The 18,687-nt window shown below is 37.8% G+C and overlaps 1 protein-coding gene across 9 annotated transcripts in view; it reads right to left on the bottom strand.

Moving 5' to 3' along the window:
• mipol1 (mirror-image polydactyly 1) overlaps positions 1–18,687 on the bottom strand; it is a 263,763-nt gene that overhangs the window by 78,681 nt on the left and 166,395 nt on the right. For 8 of the 9 annotated variants that reach the window (XM_069916782.1, XM_069916780.1, XM_069916781.1 and 5 more), the window contains one exon: positions 16,622–16,726. In XM_069916782.1, the coding sequence (XP_069772883.1) occupies positions 16,622–16,726 (105 nt within the window). Of the gene's footprint in view, positions 1–4,614; positions 5,238–16,621; positions 16,727–18,687 lie in introns of those variants that run through there. The other variant, XM_069916783.1, reaches the window with a different exon arrangement.

Below are 18,687 nucleotides of genomic sequence, written 5' to 3' on the forward strand. Positions count from 1 at the left end.
GATTTTCAACTGGATATAGATTGGTGAGTTTTTAATCATTTAATCTGTGAACATACATGATCTCCATGCCTTGTCTTGCTCCGAGTCGTTTGTTTCTTTGCTGGTGCTGGGGTTTTATTCTTTTCTTCCACTGTTTTCACCCTGGATGGGCACTTTCTGTGTTTTGGTTTCTGCCTTTTATCCATTTTTCCTTTTTTTTCCCCCTCGGGCATCTGGCCCTGATGTGTCCTTCTTTATCACAGAGATGACGTCTGGATTTCTTGAAATAACAGTCATTTGGACTGTAGTTGAATTTCCTGCAACAGAAGTACTCTTGGCAGGAAAATTTCCCAACTAGTATATCTTTTTGGCTGATGTCTAAATTTTTATTCAGCCATTTCTGAGTGGCAGCTGTCCTAAATGCTACATCCAGTGTTACCTCATCCATGCTTACTAATTTTTGTTTGGTATTGCGGTTGGCCAACCACATTACTCAACGGTCTCGTAACACTTGGGTTAGGAATTGATCAAAATCACAGTGTTTTGCTAGTTTACATAATGCAGCCAAGTATTTACTTACAGCTTTTTCTTTGTTTTCACTCATAAAATCTCTGTCTTTCAGCCATAACCGGTGGTTTGGGACTTAGATGTGCCCTTACTGTTGTACACAATTGTGTGTATGCTTTTGTTCCCAAATTCTCAGGTGCCAGCAGGGGCTTGAGTAGATCAAATACCTTACTGCCCATTCAACTCAAAAACAGTGATCACTTTTGGTTTTCAGCATATTATGAGCTAGATAGTAGTGATTGAATCCTTCTACATAGTTCAACCAGTTTTCTTCTGACTCCATGAATTCTTCAAACTTTACCTCTGCATTTCCCACCATTTTGACACTTCTGTCCATTGTTCTCTATGGCTGGGGCTGTGGGGTCCACTATGTTGAAAATCTAGCGTTTCCCTTTTAAATCTTGTCTCCACTGTCTGGGATACAGGAAGGGGGTGGGGGGTGGGAGGTGTTCGTTTCGATCCATGTTGCCACTGTTATGTATTTGTGATTTAGTAATACAGAGATGTGAAGCTTTTCTCAAGGTTTAATAGAAGTTAAAGATGGTTCCCCCCAATATCCAGTATATTTCTTATAGTCTTGGGATATGTTTTAGTCTTTCTCATGAAAGATATTTCTGGCCTCTTTGTGCCCTACTAATTTCTTTCTTAAATTCTTTCCTACACATTCTATATTTCTCAAAAAATTCTGTTGATTTCAGCTGCCTATATCTGCCCTATACAAGTACATTTTTTCTCCAATCAAACCTTCAATATCTTTTGACATTCAAAGCCCAGTTCCCAATTATTTCCACACACATATACATTATTTGATAATGTTGTCAATTTAATGATCCATCAAAACTTATTTCTTACTGATTCTTTTTCCGAATAGTTATTGCATTTCTTTACCCCTGGCTGCACCACATATTGAGATTATGGTGTTTTCTTCCATTGTAACCATTCTATTCCAACTGGAATGAAAGATTATCCATGGCTTGTCTTCTCCATTTAAATCTCCATATTTAAATCTCTTCCCATACCCATGGCACCATTTTTCCAAAAACACTTTTTTTTTTTGTTCAAGGTTTGAGGCTATAATTCATGGTGTTGTTTTTCTCCTTTCCACTTGTTTAGGTCTCCTCATTTCATGCCCTTCATGCCCTGATTAAAAGGGTCTTTCTTCAGGGAACAGTTTGAATATTTTATTATGAAAATTGCTCATTATGTGATATGTGGTAGAATAGCTTCGTCTTTGCTCTCTAGCCATTATGGAGAGTGCAGATAAAGGAGATGGTGATTTGCGGAGGAGACCAGACATGGGTGGGGCGGGGAAAGGATGCTGGAGATGAAATGGCTGAGAGAAAGGATCATGAGGGAAATGGGAGTGGGGGAATAGAAGAGAACAGTCCGTATTGAAGGAGAGAAGTGGATGGAGAATTGTGTCAGGGGTTTGAAGACTAGGATGTTGAGTCTAAAGATATCAGCAATGAGGAAATTGGTAGCTAATCAGTAGTGAAAATAAACTTCTGGTGCAAAATGGAGGAAGATTAATGTTCTGACTTCAACCATTCATTCTTCTTAAGGATCTTAATTTGTACATAATTTTTAACCATGTCATAAAAAAGAGCCGCATTTAAAATAGCATTGATGACAACCAGCTTTCATTCCAACTCTAAGCCTTTCTACTGCTACTAATGATTTGTCACTGCATCAAATCATTAAAAATCTCCTTCAACTAAACAGGCAAGTTGAAAATAAGCCATTGCTGCATGCCATCTGTGGCCACACTAGACCATTTGGGGTTGGATTTGAATCTGAGATCAGCTTCATATCACAAATCTGCTCTTTCACAAGATCAACTTCTTCAAATGCCTTGACACCCTCGGACTCCCTCCCTGATTTAGCTCATTCTCTGCAGAAGTTGTTAATCAAAGCTTATTTTCTCTTGACAACGATTTCAATGCTTTCCTTACTAGCCTTCTGCCCTTCACAAACTTGAGTTCATCCAGAATTTTGCTTCTATTCAAGCCTGCACTAAATCTGACTCACAGCACCATTATGCTAATTAATCACACTGCCAAAATTCTTATCCTTGTTTTAAGGTCTCACTGTCCATATCTTTGTAATCTTCATCAGTTTAACAATCTTCAGAATATTAGTCTCTTGTACATCCCCATTTTAATTACTCCAACACTGGCATCAAAGCCTTCTCTGTCAATGCTTGAAGTTCAGGAACTCACACTTAAACCTTGCTGTTTCTCTTTTCTCATGTCAACCCCCCCCCCCCTTAAAATGTACCTTTTTCACAAACATACACTGTAATATCTCATACTGGGAAATAATATGATTGGTCAATCTTTGTCTCAGTATGATCTTTAAGAAACACCAAGTATTAGTGTGTAATGTTGTTAGCTGTAACATATGTTAGCAAGTGGTTGTTCATGTACAGTGGTAAATAAACTGAAATGGCTGCTAATTTGGAAACCACACATGTCCTCCTACAGAAAAAGTGCAACTTTTTGGATTAATTGATGATGGTCTTCCAAATTCTTGCAAAAGAACACAGGTAATACAGAAGCAGTGTCTGTTCCAGGTGAGGGTGGGGGTGGGGGGGCTTCACAGGCATCACCACCCCAACTGAGATCTTGTGCCCGTCCCCGTCTCCAGCCACTTACCACGCACCCATCCACAGGCACAAAACTTTTTTCATTAAAATATATTTTTCATATTAAAACTTACCACCAACTTACCTGTTCTCTAAATGAACTTAAATGAAATACAAACAAAAATAAGAAAGGAAAAATACTTACCCTCATGATGTCAGAAGGGAAGTTGCGTTGTAATGCATGCAATGCGCATGTGCATGTGACATCATACCGTGGTGCCACATTTAACAGGGGCAGTGGGAGTGCCACTGCGGCAGTGCATGGAGATAGGCAGGCACTGCCAGCAAACCCCAGTCATCCCGGCTAAGCAAGATTTAGAGCTGAAGAGTGTGCCCCCACATGGTTACCCAATGCCCCCGCTGACACTCGCTCTGGCGTTGACTCTGTACAGAAGTTAATGGTATGACTTACAGCCACTAATCCTGTAATTCTAATTTATCATGATTTTTTCTAACAACTATGACAACAAAATCTCTTGAACTTTTAACACATACAGATGCCGTAAAACAACAGGAACAATTTCCAGTTTATTTGCATACATATTCATCAATTACAAACAAATATGATTTTTGAGATGAAATAGAAGATCAAAAGTTGTATTAAAGACAGATTTGCTAAACTCCAATATTAAAATGAAAAGTCACCTACCAAATACATTTCACTGAAACAAAACATGAAATGAAGTATTCTTTCAAAAGTAACAAAGTTACTATGTGCTCGTCATTCTTTCCTTAGATAATATACTTAGTGCTGTAGAGAACTCTTCATCCTTCAATTTGAAATCTCATATATATTCATTTTGTTGAAGTCAACCAAAAATATCCAACCTTTAAAGGACTTTTAGATTAACCGAGATTAATCTGACCCCAAAATGATAGTATGATAATACACTCATTTCCTAGCTGGTATATCTTGATGGTTCAGTAAGGTATACTTTGTATTCTCTGATCTTTCTGTTTATTTCAGTCATTGCTGTTGGCATACAATTTTTTTTATATCTCTTGTGTCTCCACTGCCTATTTTCTATTTGCAACAGATGGAACGTGGTATGTTGAAAAAAGGAAATTTCTTTATCCTCAAAGATAACTGAGCAGTTATCTTTATTTTCTAGGATTAAGATGTAGTTTACCTTACAAAGGGAAGGTATATGTAGTCAGGGCAGAGATGGGGCTAGATTGAGAAATCTGTGATATACATTGGCTACTTATTACATGATCTAACTGATTTTCATTCCCATTGGGTAGAGTTAATAGGCATAAAGCAATAAGTTCAAGTTTATTTATCATCCGATTGTACAAGTACCACTTGACAAAACAGTGTTCTCTGGTCCTTGGTGCAAAAACATGCAAACTCACAACCAGACATAGTACACATACAGACATGTGACACATATGCAGAACAAATAAAATAAATGAATATTGTTTAATAAATAGCAGAGTCTCTGAGGGTTAGTGTGAGTAGTTCATTTATTTTTCTGCAGTTTCAAAGCTCGTGGGAAGAATATGTTTCTCTTTGCCAACGGGGCAGCTGAAAAATGCTGTGTATAGGGTCCTCCATTATTTTGCATGCTCTCTTCAAACAATTATTCCAGTAAATTACATTGATCAGAGTGGGAGGGGGTGAAGGAGACAACATTGACCTTCTCTGCTGGTTTTATAGTTCTGTGAATTGACCTTTGATCCAATTCTCCACAGCCCATAGTGATGCAGCCAGCCAGGATTCTCTTGATAGAGCACCTGTAAAAAATTGACATGATGGTGGCCTGTAGCCTTGCCCATTTCAGTCTTCTAAGTTGTTGTTGTGCGCCTTTCTGTCAAATGAAGAGGTGTTGTGTGATAGGAAACCTGTTAAATGGACTCCAAAGAACTTGATGCTCTCTTCTCTCTCCCCTAATGAATTATTAATGTATAGTGAAGGGTGGTTATTCCTGCGTCTTCTTGAACTCCATGATCACCTCCTTCGTTTTGTCCACATTGAGATTTTCCACCTCTTTTCTGTATTGCAACTCATCATTGTTGCTCTTGAGGTTAACCATTGTTGTTTCATCTGCAAATGCAAGAACTTTTTGACCATGGTTTAGAAAGTTTGAATTTACTATACTATCTGGGTTCAACTTAATTTTGATTGTGAATTAACAAGAAGTCTTGAGAGCTGCTGGTCGCAGAAAGTAGCCTGTTGACCTTAATTTAAATTAGGTAGCAATAAAGCAAACAGGCAGAGCTTAATCTTAACTTGTTAAAACAAACCATAAACACTTTTGAAGATTTGCTCCCATATTTATAGATTATTAGTACCTAACTAATGGGACAATCTACTGGTCAGAAAACGTGCAAGGTCATTTCAGTTCACTGATGTGCACTGGAGCAAACAACATAATGTTTATATAAAAGAAACACTGCACTTGAAAAACATTCCTTTGCTCTCAGTCAGTAAAATGATGGGAGCTGGAGGAAAGGAAAAGTGTGGGGGGAGGGTAGGGGTTAACAGAAACTGGGTAAGTCGATGTTTATCCCATCTGGTTGGAGAGTTCCCATACAGAATATGAGGTGTTGTTTCTTCATATGTGGGTGGTTTCAGTTTGGCAGTGCACGTGAATGGGGTGCGGCATTGAAATGGGTGGCCACTGAGAGATCCCTGCTATTAAAGCATTCAAAATAAAGGTGCCCAATGAAGAAATCTCCCAGTCTGTGTCTAGTCTCTCCGACGTAGAGAAGGCCACAACAGGAACACTGAATGCAGTAGATGACCTTTGCAGATTCACAAATGAAGGTTTGCTTCATTTGGAAGGGCTGCTTGGAAACTCAAATGGTGGTGGATGCTTGTAGCATTTCACAGGGGTAGGTACCAATGGGGCAATTGGTGAGAAGGAATGATTGGATGAGGAAGGAGGAATTGACCTCTGCTAAGGCAGAGTGCAGCGGATTCTCTCCCTTTGCCTACCCCTTGGCCTTCTTTCCTCCAGTTCTGGATTCACAGAGTTAACCCACTCCCACCTCTGCCCTCCCTGATCAATTCTCAGCTTTCCTCTCCTATCCATGTCCACCTATGGCTTTTTGGTTGTTGGTCTGTGTCCTCTTGCTACCTGCCTACTTTTTGTTTACACCCTGATCAAGGGGTCAGGCCCAAAACATCGCTTACACATCTTTACCTCATATGAACACTGCAGGACCAGCTGAGTTTCTCCTGCACTTTTGTGCATCAACTATTTGCAGGCACCAGGTATCTGCTGTCTTCACTGTTATGTTTGGAGTCAATGCGCTGAGCAATCTAAAAAGCACTCTGGTCACCATGAAGTGATGGGGGAAATGGAGTAGGAGTTGTTCCTCAGGGAAAAGTGGGAAGAGAGGTGGACTGCAGAAAAATGATCATCTCCCACATGCCATTTCTGCTCCAGGTGAGCAATATGCCACCCAAAGAGAATGGCTAGCTAATCATGTATAGCATCCCTTCACTTTGCAGATCTTGGGAGTTCCACATCGGCAGCAATTGTCCTCAGGAATGATATACCATCATTCTATGAGAACAGTTATCTGTTCTTGTGTGACATTTAATTAGTCACTGAGGACAAATGAGGGGCAACCCTCCTCTACCTATCCTTGAGATCAAAACAAAAGCTGTGGGTGATCCAGCAGCACAGATATTATTGAGGATATTTACATGTCATTGAATTAAAAAAGAAGCAGTGATCAGAAAGCATATCAGAGATACAGGACATCATACTTGCTACAGAGTTGGATGGAGGATCAGTGACCTATAAACAGCATATAAACAGTGACCTATAAACAGCAGAATTGCCTCTGCCATCTGTGCCTGTGCCACTGTAAAGTTTCAATACCCCAGGAATCTAAACCTCCCCCCTTTCCTGCACCAATGCTCCAACCATGTATTCATCCTAACTATTCTGCTATTCCCTCACTGACCAGCACATGGCACTGGCAGTAATCCTGAGATCAAAGTCCCTCATTTTAATTTATATCCATCTTAATAAATTTGGCTTGTCAATGTCGTGTCTTTTTTTTACCCACACCATACATACACAACATTTGGCTGTTCATCCTCTTTTTCAAAATGCCCTACAACTGCTCTGATGCATTCCTCACTCATGCACCCAAGAGGAAATACACTATCTAGGAGTCCCGTTTTTGGACACTGAAATGCCTGTCTATTCACCTCACCATGGAATCCCCTAACACTATACAGTGGCGTCACTAGGGTTGGTGTCACCCTGTGCAGTAAGTCATGGTATCACCCACCCCCCCCACCCCCATGACCTCCTCCTGTACCAAACCATACAGAATCTTTAGGAATGTTTTTTGTATCGTAATTCCCGTATATCACTGAATGTAATGGAAATAGTAGTGAGATAAGCAGCTAGCAAAATTAAAATGACAATAATTTACATTACAATATCATACACACAGCCCTAAACGCATTTAAATTTACAGTTTCATGCAGTTAAAGAGAAAATTTGGAAAGAAAACAACAGAATTCCAAATAAAAACATTTAAGAATTACATAAAAATGATGTTGCTTCTAATGTTAAATTTCATTGTTACATGAGATACATTTATGAATGAGGTTTGCATGATTAATAATGGCCCAAATATGTAGAACTTGTAAATAAATGCATATGGAAATATACTCATAAATGAAAAAATGTAGCAAGGTTGCTAGGGCTACAGCTGGGTTATAGCTCTCGGTTAAAGCCCTAAAGCTGTAGCTCGAATCCACAGGAGAACACACACACATACACACACACACACACACACACACACACACACACAGACACACACACAGACACAGACACACACACACACACACACACAGACACACACACACACAGACACACACACACACACACACACACACACACACACACATCAGTAGAGTGTTTTTGACACTGAGTTTATTCAGTGGCAGCTCTGCCTTTTCTAGTCAGCTCAGCTGTGTCACCACTGGGGCGTGACTTGAGTGGACTGGCTGTCGATTGGTTACTTCAGATGACTGGGCCTCGATTGGGCCCCCTGAGATCCACCAGCAGTGATTGGCCAGTTTCACTGCTCTGCTGGCGGCCTATGGAAACGGGCGATTCAGTCTGCGTGATGCTTTGCTTCAATGATGGCCATTTTCTATACAGTGGCCCCGAAGCGAAGGCCACTTCAATAATACCATAAAAATAAACAGGAACAAATGTACAAGCATTTCAGCACTTAGTGAACACCTCGACTAATTCAGAAATATCCTTTCCTAGCCTTCAAAGCTGAAAACTTGTGAATCACTAGAAATCATTGCCTTTCGCCAACTCACATTCAATGGATAATATCGCAAGATCATAAAGCCTCGACAGTCATTTTGGTGTCACCCCTTCTGATGGTGTTACCCGATGCTGTCCGCACCCCCCAGTGATGCCAGTGACACTATGCCTCTGTCACATTTATCCAAAGTACCATGAACTTGATTACAGTTGCTTTCTACTGATAAGCCAGCTCCCCAACAGCATTCAAAGCGGCATATTTGTTTTGGAGAAAAATAATCATATCATTACCTTGCTGGGGCCTCATTTCTGTGAGGGGCGCTGGACAAAGGGATGACTATGTCTTCCTTACGATAGGCAAAGTTAAAGAATTTCATGCACGTTACATTCTAAATGTAGTATTTTGTGACCTTTATCAATACAATAGTTAATAATATGAGGCATGCAGAATTCTGATAGACACATTTTCTGCTTAAATTGCCTTAAAAATATCCTGCAACAAATTCTGAAAAATAGTACTAAGACCAAGATAGTGCTGTCTTGTGAATTGTGTAAGGCCACAGAAGAGAAATGCAAAATGTAACCAATATTATATTCCTTATGCTTAAGTCAGAATCACTGACCAGAAAGAAATGTTTCCAGAGCTCAGAGTAAAAGCCAGAAAATAGGTACAAGAAGACTGTTCTATCAAAGTAGAAATTAATTAGATGCAAATATAAGTTGCTTTTCTATATAAATGGCACCATGTGAAGATAGCAAAGATTTAAGAATAAGTAATATAACCAGTGAGAATGGATAACATTGTAATGCCAACACTAACTTGATCCCAGCCCTTTACATTTTAGTATAATAGAATTAGAAGAAAGGGCTAGTAAAATGTCAAACAGATGACAATACGATAAGCGATCTTTTTGCAATATCATAAAATAGGTATTGCTCCATATAAACTTGCAGGAGGAATATATAACCTGGCAACTACCCCAAGCTACACAAAGTTACCAGAGTAACAGGAGACGTCACCTTGTTAATGATTGAACAAAGGGAATAGGGAGGTAAGCTGAAATATAATTGAGAAGGGAGTTTAATTGAAACCTTCCCTTAAGCAAAATATGCAAAGTAATTAATCATCATAAAAAGTAGATTAACAATTTCATATGTATGCAAATACATCTGAGTTATTGAAAACAAATTGATTGCATTTCCATGATTTCAACTCTTATAAATATTTCTAGGTGAAATGATGTTTCTCAAATGTCTGAAGGGAAAGCATGCAATAAGCACATTCTTAAAACATTCACAATCAAGAATCGTTTTACATTTAAGCATGATATTGTCTTCCATTGATTTCTGCAACATAAACTAGTCTAACATAATTTCACCCTAGCACAAAAAGGACAGTTTATTTACATTGCACTGTTCACAAATTACTGCTTCTATTTTGTCAGAGTATTCATGACAGTTGATGAACTGGGATTTATTTTTTTAGTTCTTTTATGTTTATTTTTAAACTCTGATTTTAGCCCATTATTTTTCCTATATAGAAACTTTACATTCCAGAAAGCAGGTTATTTTGCTAATGTAATTTTGATATATATATAGATATATAATTAAAAAGGCATTTGTACTTGCATATGTGTACATTTGAAATGTAAAAAGAAACTCTGTAGTCATTATTCTACATTGCTGTATTTTCTTAATGAGGTTCAATTTGAAACCAAATTGACTAATATTGTAAACTATTATCTTTAAATTTATAAATCACTGAGGCTTCAAAACAGTTGGGAAATAAAAATATTAAATATTATTCAAGAAAACTAAAGTAAGAAGAATTGCTGTTTAAAAAATAAATTATCCACCAGGTAAACAATTATGACCAAACCATTCTTGTGATCTGGAAGGCAATACAAATTAAACACTCTCAATGCCTGCAGTCAGTCACAAAGAAAAGTAACATTAATGATTAACATCACTAAAAGCCTTTGGTTTTCTATAGCAATGACTATCATGCAGGCATGTATTATTCCTCAGCTACTTGCAGGGAAATGAAGAAAATCCCGAGCAAACACAGGTGGGGTGGGCCTAAAGCTGCTGTCAGGGACAAATGCATTAGTCTCAAACAGGTATCTGAAATGTCTTGTTCCCTCTTCCATCATTACATCAGTTTCTTAATTTAACTGTTACTTTAAAGAAACACTATTTTGCCATATTAGCTCACAACCATGAGCAGTGAGAAGTATGTTCTTGATTACAATGAGCAGTGTTTGTTTAAAAAAGGTTTTAGTTTCTGTCTTGATTAGGCAATTTGCTCTTACAATGACTTTCAAGCATCCAAGGCAAAAAAAATTCCCAAGATTTTTTTGCAACTGGAGGAAGCGTCTGTAAATCAATGATCCGCACAAACCATCTCTCTCTCTCTCACACACACACACACACACACACACACAAAACACACACACACACACACACACACACACACACACACACACACCAACAAAATCAATATATGACAGAAGACTCTACAGATATGGACCTCTCCTAACAGATAATATAAAAAACAATGTAATTTATTTAAAAGCTACAATGAATTCAGGCAATTTATTGAGGAAGGATGTGTTGGCAAAGATAAAGTTATGCATGCATTAGTGATTCCTGAATCCAGAAATTTAAACTGAGAGCTCAACCAGTAAAGAATAAAATAGAGAGTACTTCTGCACAAGGTTTAGTGGTATTTTAGCCTTTATGCACCAGTTGGTTCTCATCTTTTCTGACATTGCAACAGTAATTAAAATAGTTGGTTTTATAGTTCCCTTTTAAATTTTTTCTCTCTCACCTTCAATCTATTCTCTCCCACTTTAGACCTCCCTTTGGAAAAAGGCCGACTATTTACCTTATCTGTGCCCCTCCTGATTTAATATACCTTTATAAGTCCCTCCCTCCGCCTCCTCTGCATTGAGGAGAAAAGTCCCAGCTGATCCAACCTCTCTTTATAATGGCCTGTTTCCGTGCTGTAATTGTTATGTTATTATGTTATTATATCCCTTAGCTTCACACATAAATTATCCATCCAGTCCATGAGGGGACACATTCCTTCCTTAGCTACCTTTTCACTGCTAAAATACTTCAAAACATAGAATTCCCTTTAATCCCATTTTCCAAGGTCATGGCCCACTTTTGCTATTCCAATTTCTTTCTTAAATTCTTTCTGCGCTCTGTTTTAAATGCAGAGGACATCTTCAGTTCCAATTTTCTTCACCTGATAGGTGCTTCTTTGTTTTCTCTGATGAAACCTTCAATATCCTTCATCAACCTAGTTCACTTAAACTTTTCATCTTTGCCATTATTCTTAAAGGCAAAAATGCTGGAGGAACTCAGCTGGTCTTATAGGATCAATAGGAGGTAAAGATACAATATATTACTGACATTTTGGGTCTGAGCCCCTCTTCAAGAAATAAGCAAAGAACAGGAAGGCGTCAGAATAAAGACAGGCCCAAAACATTGGTAATATATCTTTACTTCAAAAAAAAAGGCTGTGAAACTGGTTGAATTCCTCCACGATTTCTGTACTTTTACTACAATCACAATGTCTGCAGTCTTTAGTGTTTCACTCTATTATTCTTTTAAACACCCCCCACTTGTGAGATTTTGTTCTGCCTCTCTCAGCTGCTCCCAGCTACCTCTCCAGGTCCTCTCTTACACTACTGAAATCCACCTTACCCCAGTTCAGGTTACCCAAGAACCAACTTTATCTTTATCTATGACAGCCTTGAAATATGATCACTGTTCCCAAAAAGTTCCTCCTCAGACACTTTCAACACATCCATTCTCAGAATAGAATTCTCATCAGAGGTAAACAAGTAAGAATGCAGATGATGAAAGATTGGAGCAATACACAAAATTCTGGAGGAACTTAGCAGGTCAGGTAATATCCATGGAAGGCAATATATAGTCAATGTTTTGAGCTGAAATCCTTTATTGTGAAACCTAGTGCATCACAATTTAAGGCCTTTTCCCTACAGCAATCTCAGTTTATGCACATATTTTCTTCACCTTCACTGCATAACTAGCCTTGCTGTTCTTTAAGAAATAGACTCAGTTACCTCAGCACTATGATCTTGCTCCTTGCATTTAAATCCTTGCCCCTTTGTAAAATTATCCAAGAGTACCAAAGATCTTTTTTTCTTCATGGCAGCCTGCCTCCTCCAATCTTTCTCTTTCTCTTCAATGCAAGTGTGAAATACTGTTGGAACCATCTTCTTCAGTAATCTCTCCATGCCTTCATCTTTCCAATTCACCCTCCATTCAGATTGAAGGAAGATTCAGAAACACTGCCATTACCATTTGCGAAAGTAATTTAGTTGCCAAGTGAAACATTGAATTATATATGTTTTGTACCAAAATTAAAGAATATGTACTGTGAAATAGTCAGTGTAAAAATACATTTGTTGGCAAATGACATGAATTTTAACGTGGATGCATTCTGAAGAGGTTTGTGACTACATACTATCTGGAAAGTAACAATTTAAATGTGGAGTTAAATATAGGGATCTTGTGTCATTCACAATTGTTTAAAAGTTGCAAGTTAACAAGAACTTTGTAAAAGAAAGCAAACTAAACGGGCTCACTCCAAAAAAGGGGTATCATTGTGGACCTGCTTGACAGTGCTAAAGATCTGTGTTAAAGCCTGACCTTGGGTGAGGTCGATGATATAACTACATTAAAACTGTACCTAGTTAGGTCTTTAAAATTTAGCATTGGCATAAAATAAATTCAGTGGTAGAAACACAAAGCTAAATTGACCTTGGGTGATGACTCGATTTACACATTCTTCCTGTGACTGTGTGCATTTCCTCCAGTCCATTCCACATTTGAAAAATGTGCTGGTTGGTAGACACCTTAAATTGCTCCCAGTTTGTAGGGAAGTGATAGAATCCGAAAAGTTGATGGAAATTTCGGGAGAATAAAAACGTGATTAAGTAGGATTAGTGTAAAACAGACAGTTGGTGGTTTGTTAGCAACTTGCAGGTGAGGAACCCACATAGACTGCGGGCTGCTGGTGACTTGATATCAAAGGACTTGCACCAGACTGTGAGCTGCTGGAGACTGACTCATGAAAATCAGGTATTGGAAATGAGATTCGAGAGGGCAAGAAAGGTCTTAAAGGGTCCTTGGGGCTGAAGCCTCCTCATCGTGTTAGAGGTGTGGATCTGGGCTTGGGTTGTCGATGGTATGAACTAAATTGGATTCTTGTGTGGCTGCAGAGGTTGCAGGAACGTTGGAGGTGAATCCATGGACACTTAGTGACTAAGGGGATGCTCTTTTGCTTCTCTTTCTCTGATTGTAAGGGGTGTTGGGCAATGCTAATGGTGAATCTTTGTCTACCTTATGGCAGACTCAAGGCAATTTTGTATATTACATTTCTTCTTTATTACATGACAACAAATGAATACACTCTTTTATGTTCTGAAATTACCAACCAAGAACTCCTTGTGCAGCATAGCCTTGTTAGTGAGCATTGACAAAGAAATCATATTCAAAAAGTACTCCAATAATTTTTTATGCTTTATTTTTTAAACAATAAATTAGACATATTTCTTTTAAGATTTAATTGCCAAATGCAAGTAATTTGCAGCAGAAGTCAGCTCAAAACAAACTAAAAAGATGATTATGCAGGTGATAAATAGCAAACTTTGTATAGAAAGGCAGTAATGATTTGGAACTAATAACTAAAGAGAATGTGGCATTTAAAAGTGCAAATGCAAATATCAACCAATCATCAATCAAACTATATGTTGCAGAGATGAGAATGGAAATGTGATGTTATAATAGGTTTCAGGCAGTAGCCTTTAACAATTCATTTTATTCTGCTTATCCAGATCATCCTTAGGAACTGAAATTCAGCTCAAAACCTTTTACATTTGTAATGCTTAGATTGGAGTTGATTGACATGGAATTCTGGGAGTGTGCTGAATGCAATTTTGCTTTGTGTTTCTACCACTGAATTTCTTATATGCTAATGCTAAATTTTAAAGACCTAGCTTGTTTCAGTTTTAATGTAGTTATATTATCGATGCTTATTTTCAGTAAAGAAAATTGGTAATACCCTGATGCTTTCTAGAAAATGTCTTTGACATTGTCCTATTTCTTATTTACATAAAACTCTTCAATGGAATCACTGGAAAATGCAACAGCAGTTTCTTTATGTACAGTGTATCAATAACACCTAGTTCTAAGACACCACCACCTCTCTTGAACAAACCACTAACTTTGGACTAAATGAACACATTTTCCCAACATAAATACTGGAAGTATTTTAATTTTCTTCAGTCCTAACCACAAACACATTTCCAAAGCCACCAACTACATTCTTTTACCTGACAACAATGATGTACAAGACTGCTCACAACCTTTTGTGTCATATTTCATCCTGAAATAAGCCACACATTCAGAGTCCACCTTTGTAAATGTCAATTGTCCCTAGAGCTCAAGGTTTTCTGGTCCTGAAACTCACTTCTGTGCCCTTGTGACAACTTGAATTACTCTAAAGCTATCAGCTGGCCATCCATGTTCAACTCTGTCTAAATTCTATCTTTTAAAACTGCTGCCATGCTCTATCCTATGCGTAATCCTAGTCAACCATCATCCTCATCGACCTTACAGATTAAGAACTCACTTTTGAGCCACTTCATTGCCGTATTCCACTCTATTTAAAATTGTTTTCTACTCTGCAACCTTTCAAGTGCTCCTCCAACATTTAAAATTCTTTCCACTGTTTGTTTCTTTGAATTTAGTCTGAAAACCCACCTCTGACAGACTCTTGATCATCTGCCTGAATAAAGCCAATTCACATTTTCCTGTAGAGAACATTACATTGGGTTAAAAGTGTTAAATTAATGCAGGTAGCTGTTCTTTGCTAAAAATATATATTGTTTCCAGTGAATAAGTACCAGATAAACCTCAAGTCGAAACAAAACCAGGTGAGAATTTACTGTGGGAGAAAGAGGCTACAGAATTTACAATTCTTTGATTTACCTGAATAGCATGTATATAATATGTACAAAATTATATATGAAAAAAGCATCAGGTTTAGAAAATGGTTACGATTTATTGAAATATCATCTGTTAAAATGTGAACTTAAATTCAAATACTGTATTATGACAAAAAAATACAGTAAAACCCCTGCAACCTGACACCTTTTGGGATTGGTAGATGCTGGATAAGTGTATTTTCTGGTTGCTTGAGACTTACTCTTACAATGTCTAATACACCTGCATTAAGAATAAACAGTTCAAAAGACAAAAATATTATACTGTACTTACACTGAACAAACTTCACTTGCATGAATATATAAACCTTAAATTATTTTCAATCATATTCTTTGAAAACATTTAACTGTTGTTGCATCTACATGTTCTTCCCTCCCCACAGATCTGCTCGAAAGATGAACAATTACATTATAATTGACCCCCCCCACCCCCATCACCTCCCCCAAGTTGACCAGGGTACCTCTTACTAAGCAGGGATAAGGAGACACTTTAAGAGAGTCACCCCAATGGTGAGCGGCATCAACCATTTTATTCAAATTATATTCAAACTGCTGCTGCAAGCAAAGCAAGACTAAGGCACTCTGCTGGCTGAGTATTTGCTCACATCTTCACCAAAGTTTATGTGTTATTTCAGAGAACATTTACTTTCACAATTTTAAACTTGTGTATGTTTACCTATTATTTCATTCTTATTTATTATAATTTTTAAAATTTATTTTCCTTGATTTTTTTTGCCGGTTACTTGAATTCCAGTTACCAGGGGTTTTATAGTAAATGACAATAAACATAAGGTAGTTGTAGGATAATTGGTTGCAATTGGCCGGAAGGGCCTGTTACCATGCTGTATGTCTAAAAAATATTTAATTAAAAAAACATGCAACTAGAAAAGATTATAAAGGGTTAATCAGATGTCGATATCAAAATGATGCAGTTTCCATTATTTTCCAATGTAATATTCTACAAGGGAAGTTTAAATGGAGAGAAAACCCTACAAGAGTACCTCAATCCATATTTAAATGAGTTGTTGGCAAACACCATAACATTCAAAGCTGAAATGTACACAGTAGATATCAGGTAGTCAAAGATGACAAATTATAACCCTAATTTGACTCAAAGCATGCAAAAGATTTACCTTCAAGGTACATTCTTGATTGTTTTCTGTAGTCAGTTGTCTTGTGTTATTAACCAATGACTTCTGCTCTTTCAAAAGATGAATCTCCTCCTCCAACTGTTTGCACTAGGGACAAATAAAGCAGCATATTAGCTTTTATGTTGGGGAGCATTTCTACAGCTAATGTGATTTAATAGTGCAAAAATTATCAAAAGCGGTATATTGTTCCAAATATCCTACAATAACCAATTTTAAAAGCTTATTGTGGATAATTTACAGGATTACATTTTCATTTGATAGAGAGATCAATTATTCAGCAGCCACCATATAAATATAACCATATAACCACTTACAGCACAGAACAGGCCAGTTCGGCCCTACTAGTCCATGCCGTAACAAATCCCCACCCTCCTAGTCCCACTGACCAGCACCCAGTCCATACCCCTCCAGTCCTCTCCTATCCATGTAACTATCCAGTCTTTCCTTAAATGTAACCATTGATCCCGCCTCGATCACATCTGTCAGAAGCTCATTCCACATCCCTACCACCCTTTGCGTAAAGAAATTTCCCCTCATGTTCCCCTTATAATTTTCCCCCTTCAATCTTAAACTATGCCCTCTAGTTTGAATCTCCCCCACTCTTAATTGAGCCTATCCACGTTTACTCTGTCTGTCCCTTTTAAAATCTTAAACACCTCTATCAAGTCCCCTCTCAAAAAGCCCCAGTCTGCACAACCTTTCCCTGTAACTCAAACCTTGAAATCCTGTCAACATTCTTGTGAACCTTCTCTGCACTCTCTCTATTTTGTTTATATCTTTCCATATTTTACTGCAGATACTTTCTTGTAAATATACTGCATTTTTATATTATCTAAAACATCTTGAGTAAAGGAATCATGATCAATCCATTAATGTCATATACACTTTCATTGCTTCCAATATTAAAGCAGCCTGTTCAAGCATCAATTGCACAGTTTCACCACGGTTTAACCACAGTTCATTTTTCATACATGGAAAAGCAATCAAAATTTGGTTGAATATGAATGAATGGAAGGTTTTTAGACATTTTTCTCAAATTTCTCATATTTAAAGACAATTAATGTTGAAAGAAATTTCCAAGTTCTGAGGATGATGTTCTGGATAAGGTCAGGAGAAAACTTACTCTTTTACATCCTTGCTTCTCATTGTTTTGGAACCCAGAGAACAATGAAGAGGACACACACAATTGTCTTCAGCACAAAACCTGTGTTTTTTAATTTTTTTTTCAGCATCAACCTTTTTCCCAGAAGTCTCCCTAACCACCTCCCTCCTTTCTCATTTGACTAACTCCTTTACCTGTCCTCCAGTATACTGTTCCAGGTAATACAGACAATCTTTAATGTTTTTAGTATTACTTTCAATGTGATGTTCAAAGGATTTCATGAACGTCAGATATTGCCATGGATCACCATTATAACTGGAATTTCCTTCTTAGGTAAACGATATGAACTTTGTTGCTGGGCTAACATAGCAGAAATTTCATTTTGTTTTGCTATAAGTGATATTATATTGTCTTGTCCACCATGGCTTGTGACTGGTTGTCTTGTTGTGAATGGAGCATAAGGAACTTGAACTGGTGCCATAGGTGTAGGACCTTGAATTGTAAGTGATGGCATTGGTGGGGATCCTTGACTTGTCACTGGTTCTTCAGCAACATGAAGAGACATCAATGGTTGAGTATGATCAACTCGCATGGTTGAACTTTTTTGAAATAATCTCCTTTCGGGAAGATTCATATATTGTGCGCTCTGAAGAGATTGAATGTCGCTAGCTCTTTCCACAGGATTGGTCGTCATTTGAGCAGCAGCGCAAGGTGGCTCCTTGCTCGAGTCTACTCGTTTCTTGTGGCTGCAGTACCCATTGATCTGCTGGAATGTTAGGTGCTGGCCCTTTAGGTATTTCACTTTTTGTGATAGATCTTGCTGAAGCCTGAGCTAATGCTTTTACTTTGGCCATATTCATAGCACGTTGTTCCTCAAGTTCCAGTCTTTTCTTTTCTCTCTTCAATAATCTATTTTGTTTTTCTTGCTGAATCATCATTTCAGCAT

Source organism: Narcine bancroftii, chromosome 2 (genome assembly GCF_036971445.1).
Source record: "Narcine bancroftii isolate sNarBan1 chromosome 2, sNarBan1.hap1, whole genome shotgun sequence".
NCBI classification, from domain to species: Eukaryota; Metazoa; Chordata; class Chondrichthyes; order Torpediniformes; family Narcinidae; genus Narcine; species Narcine bancroftii.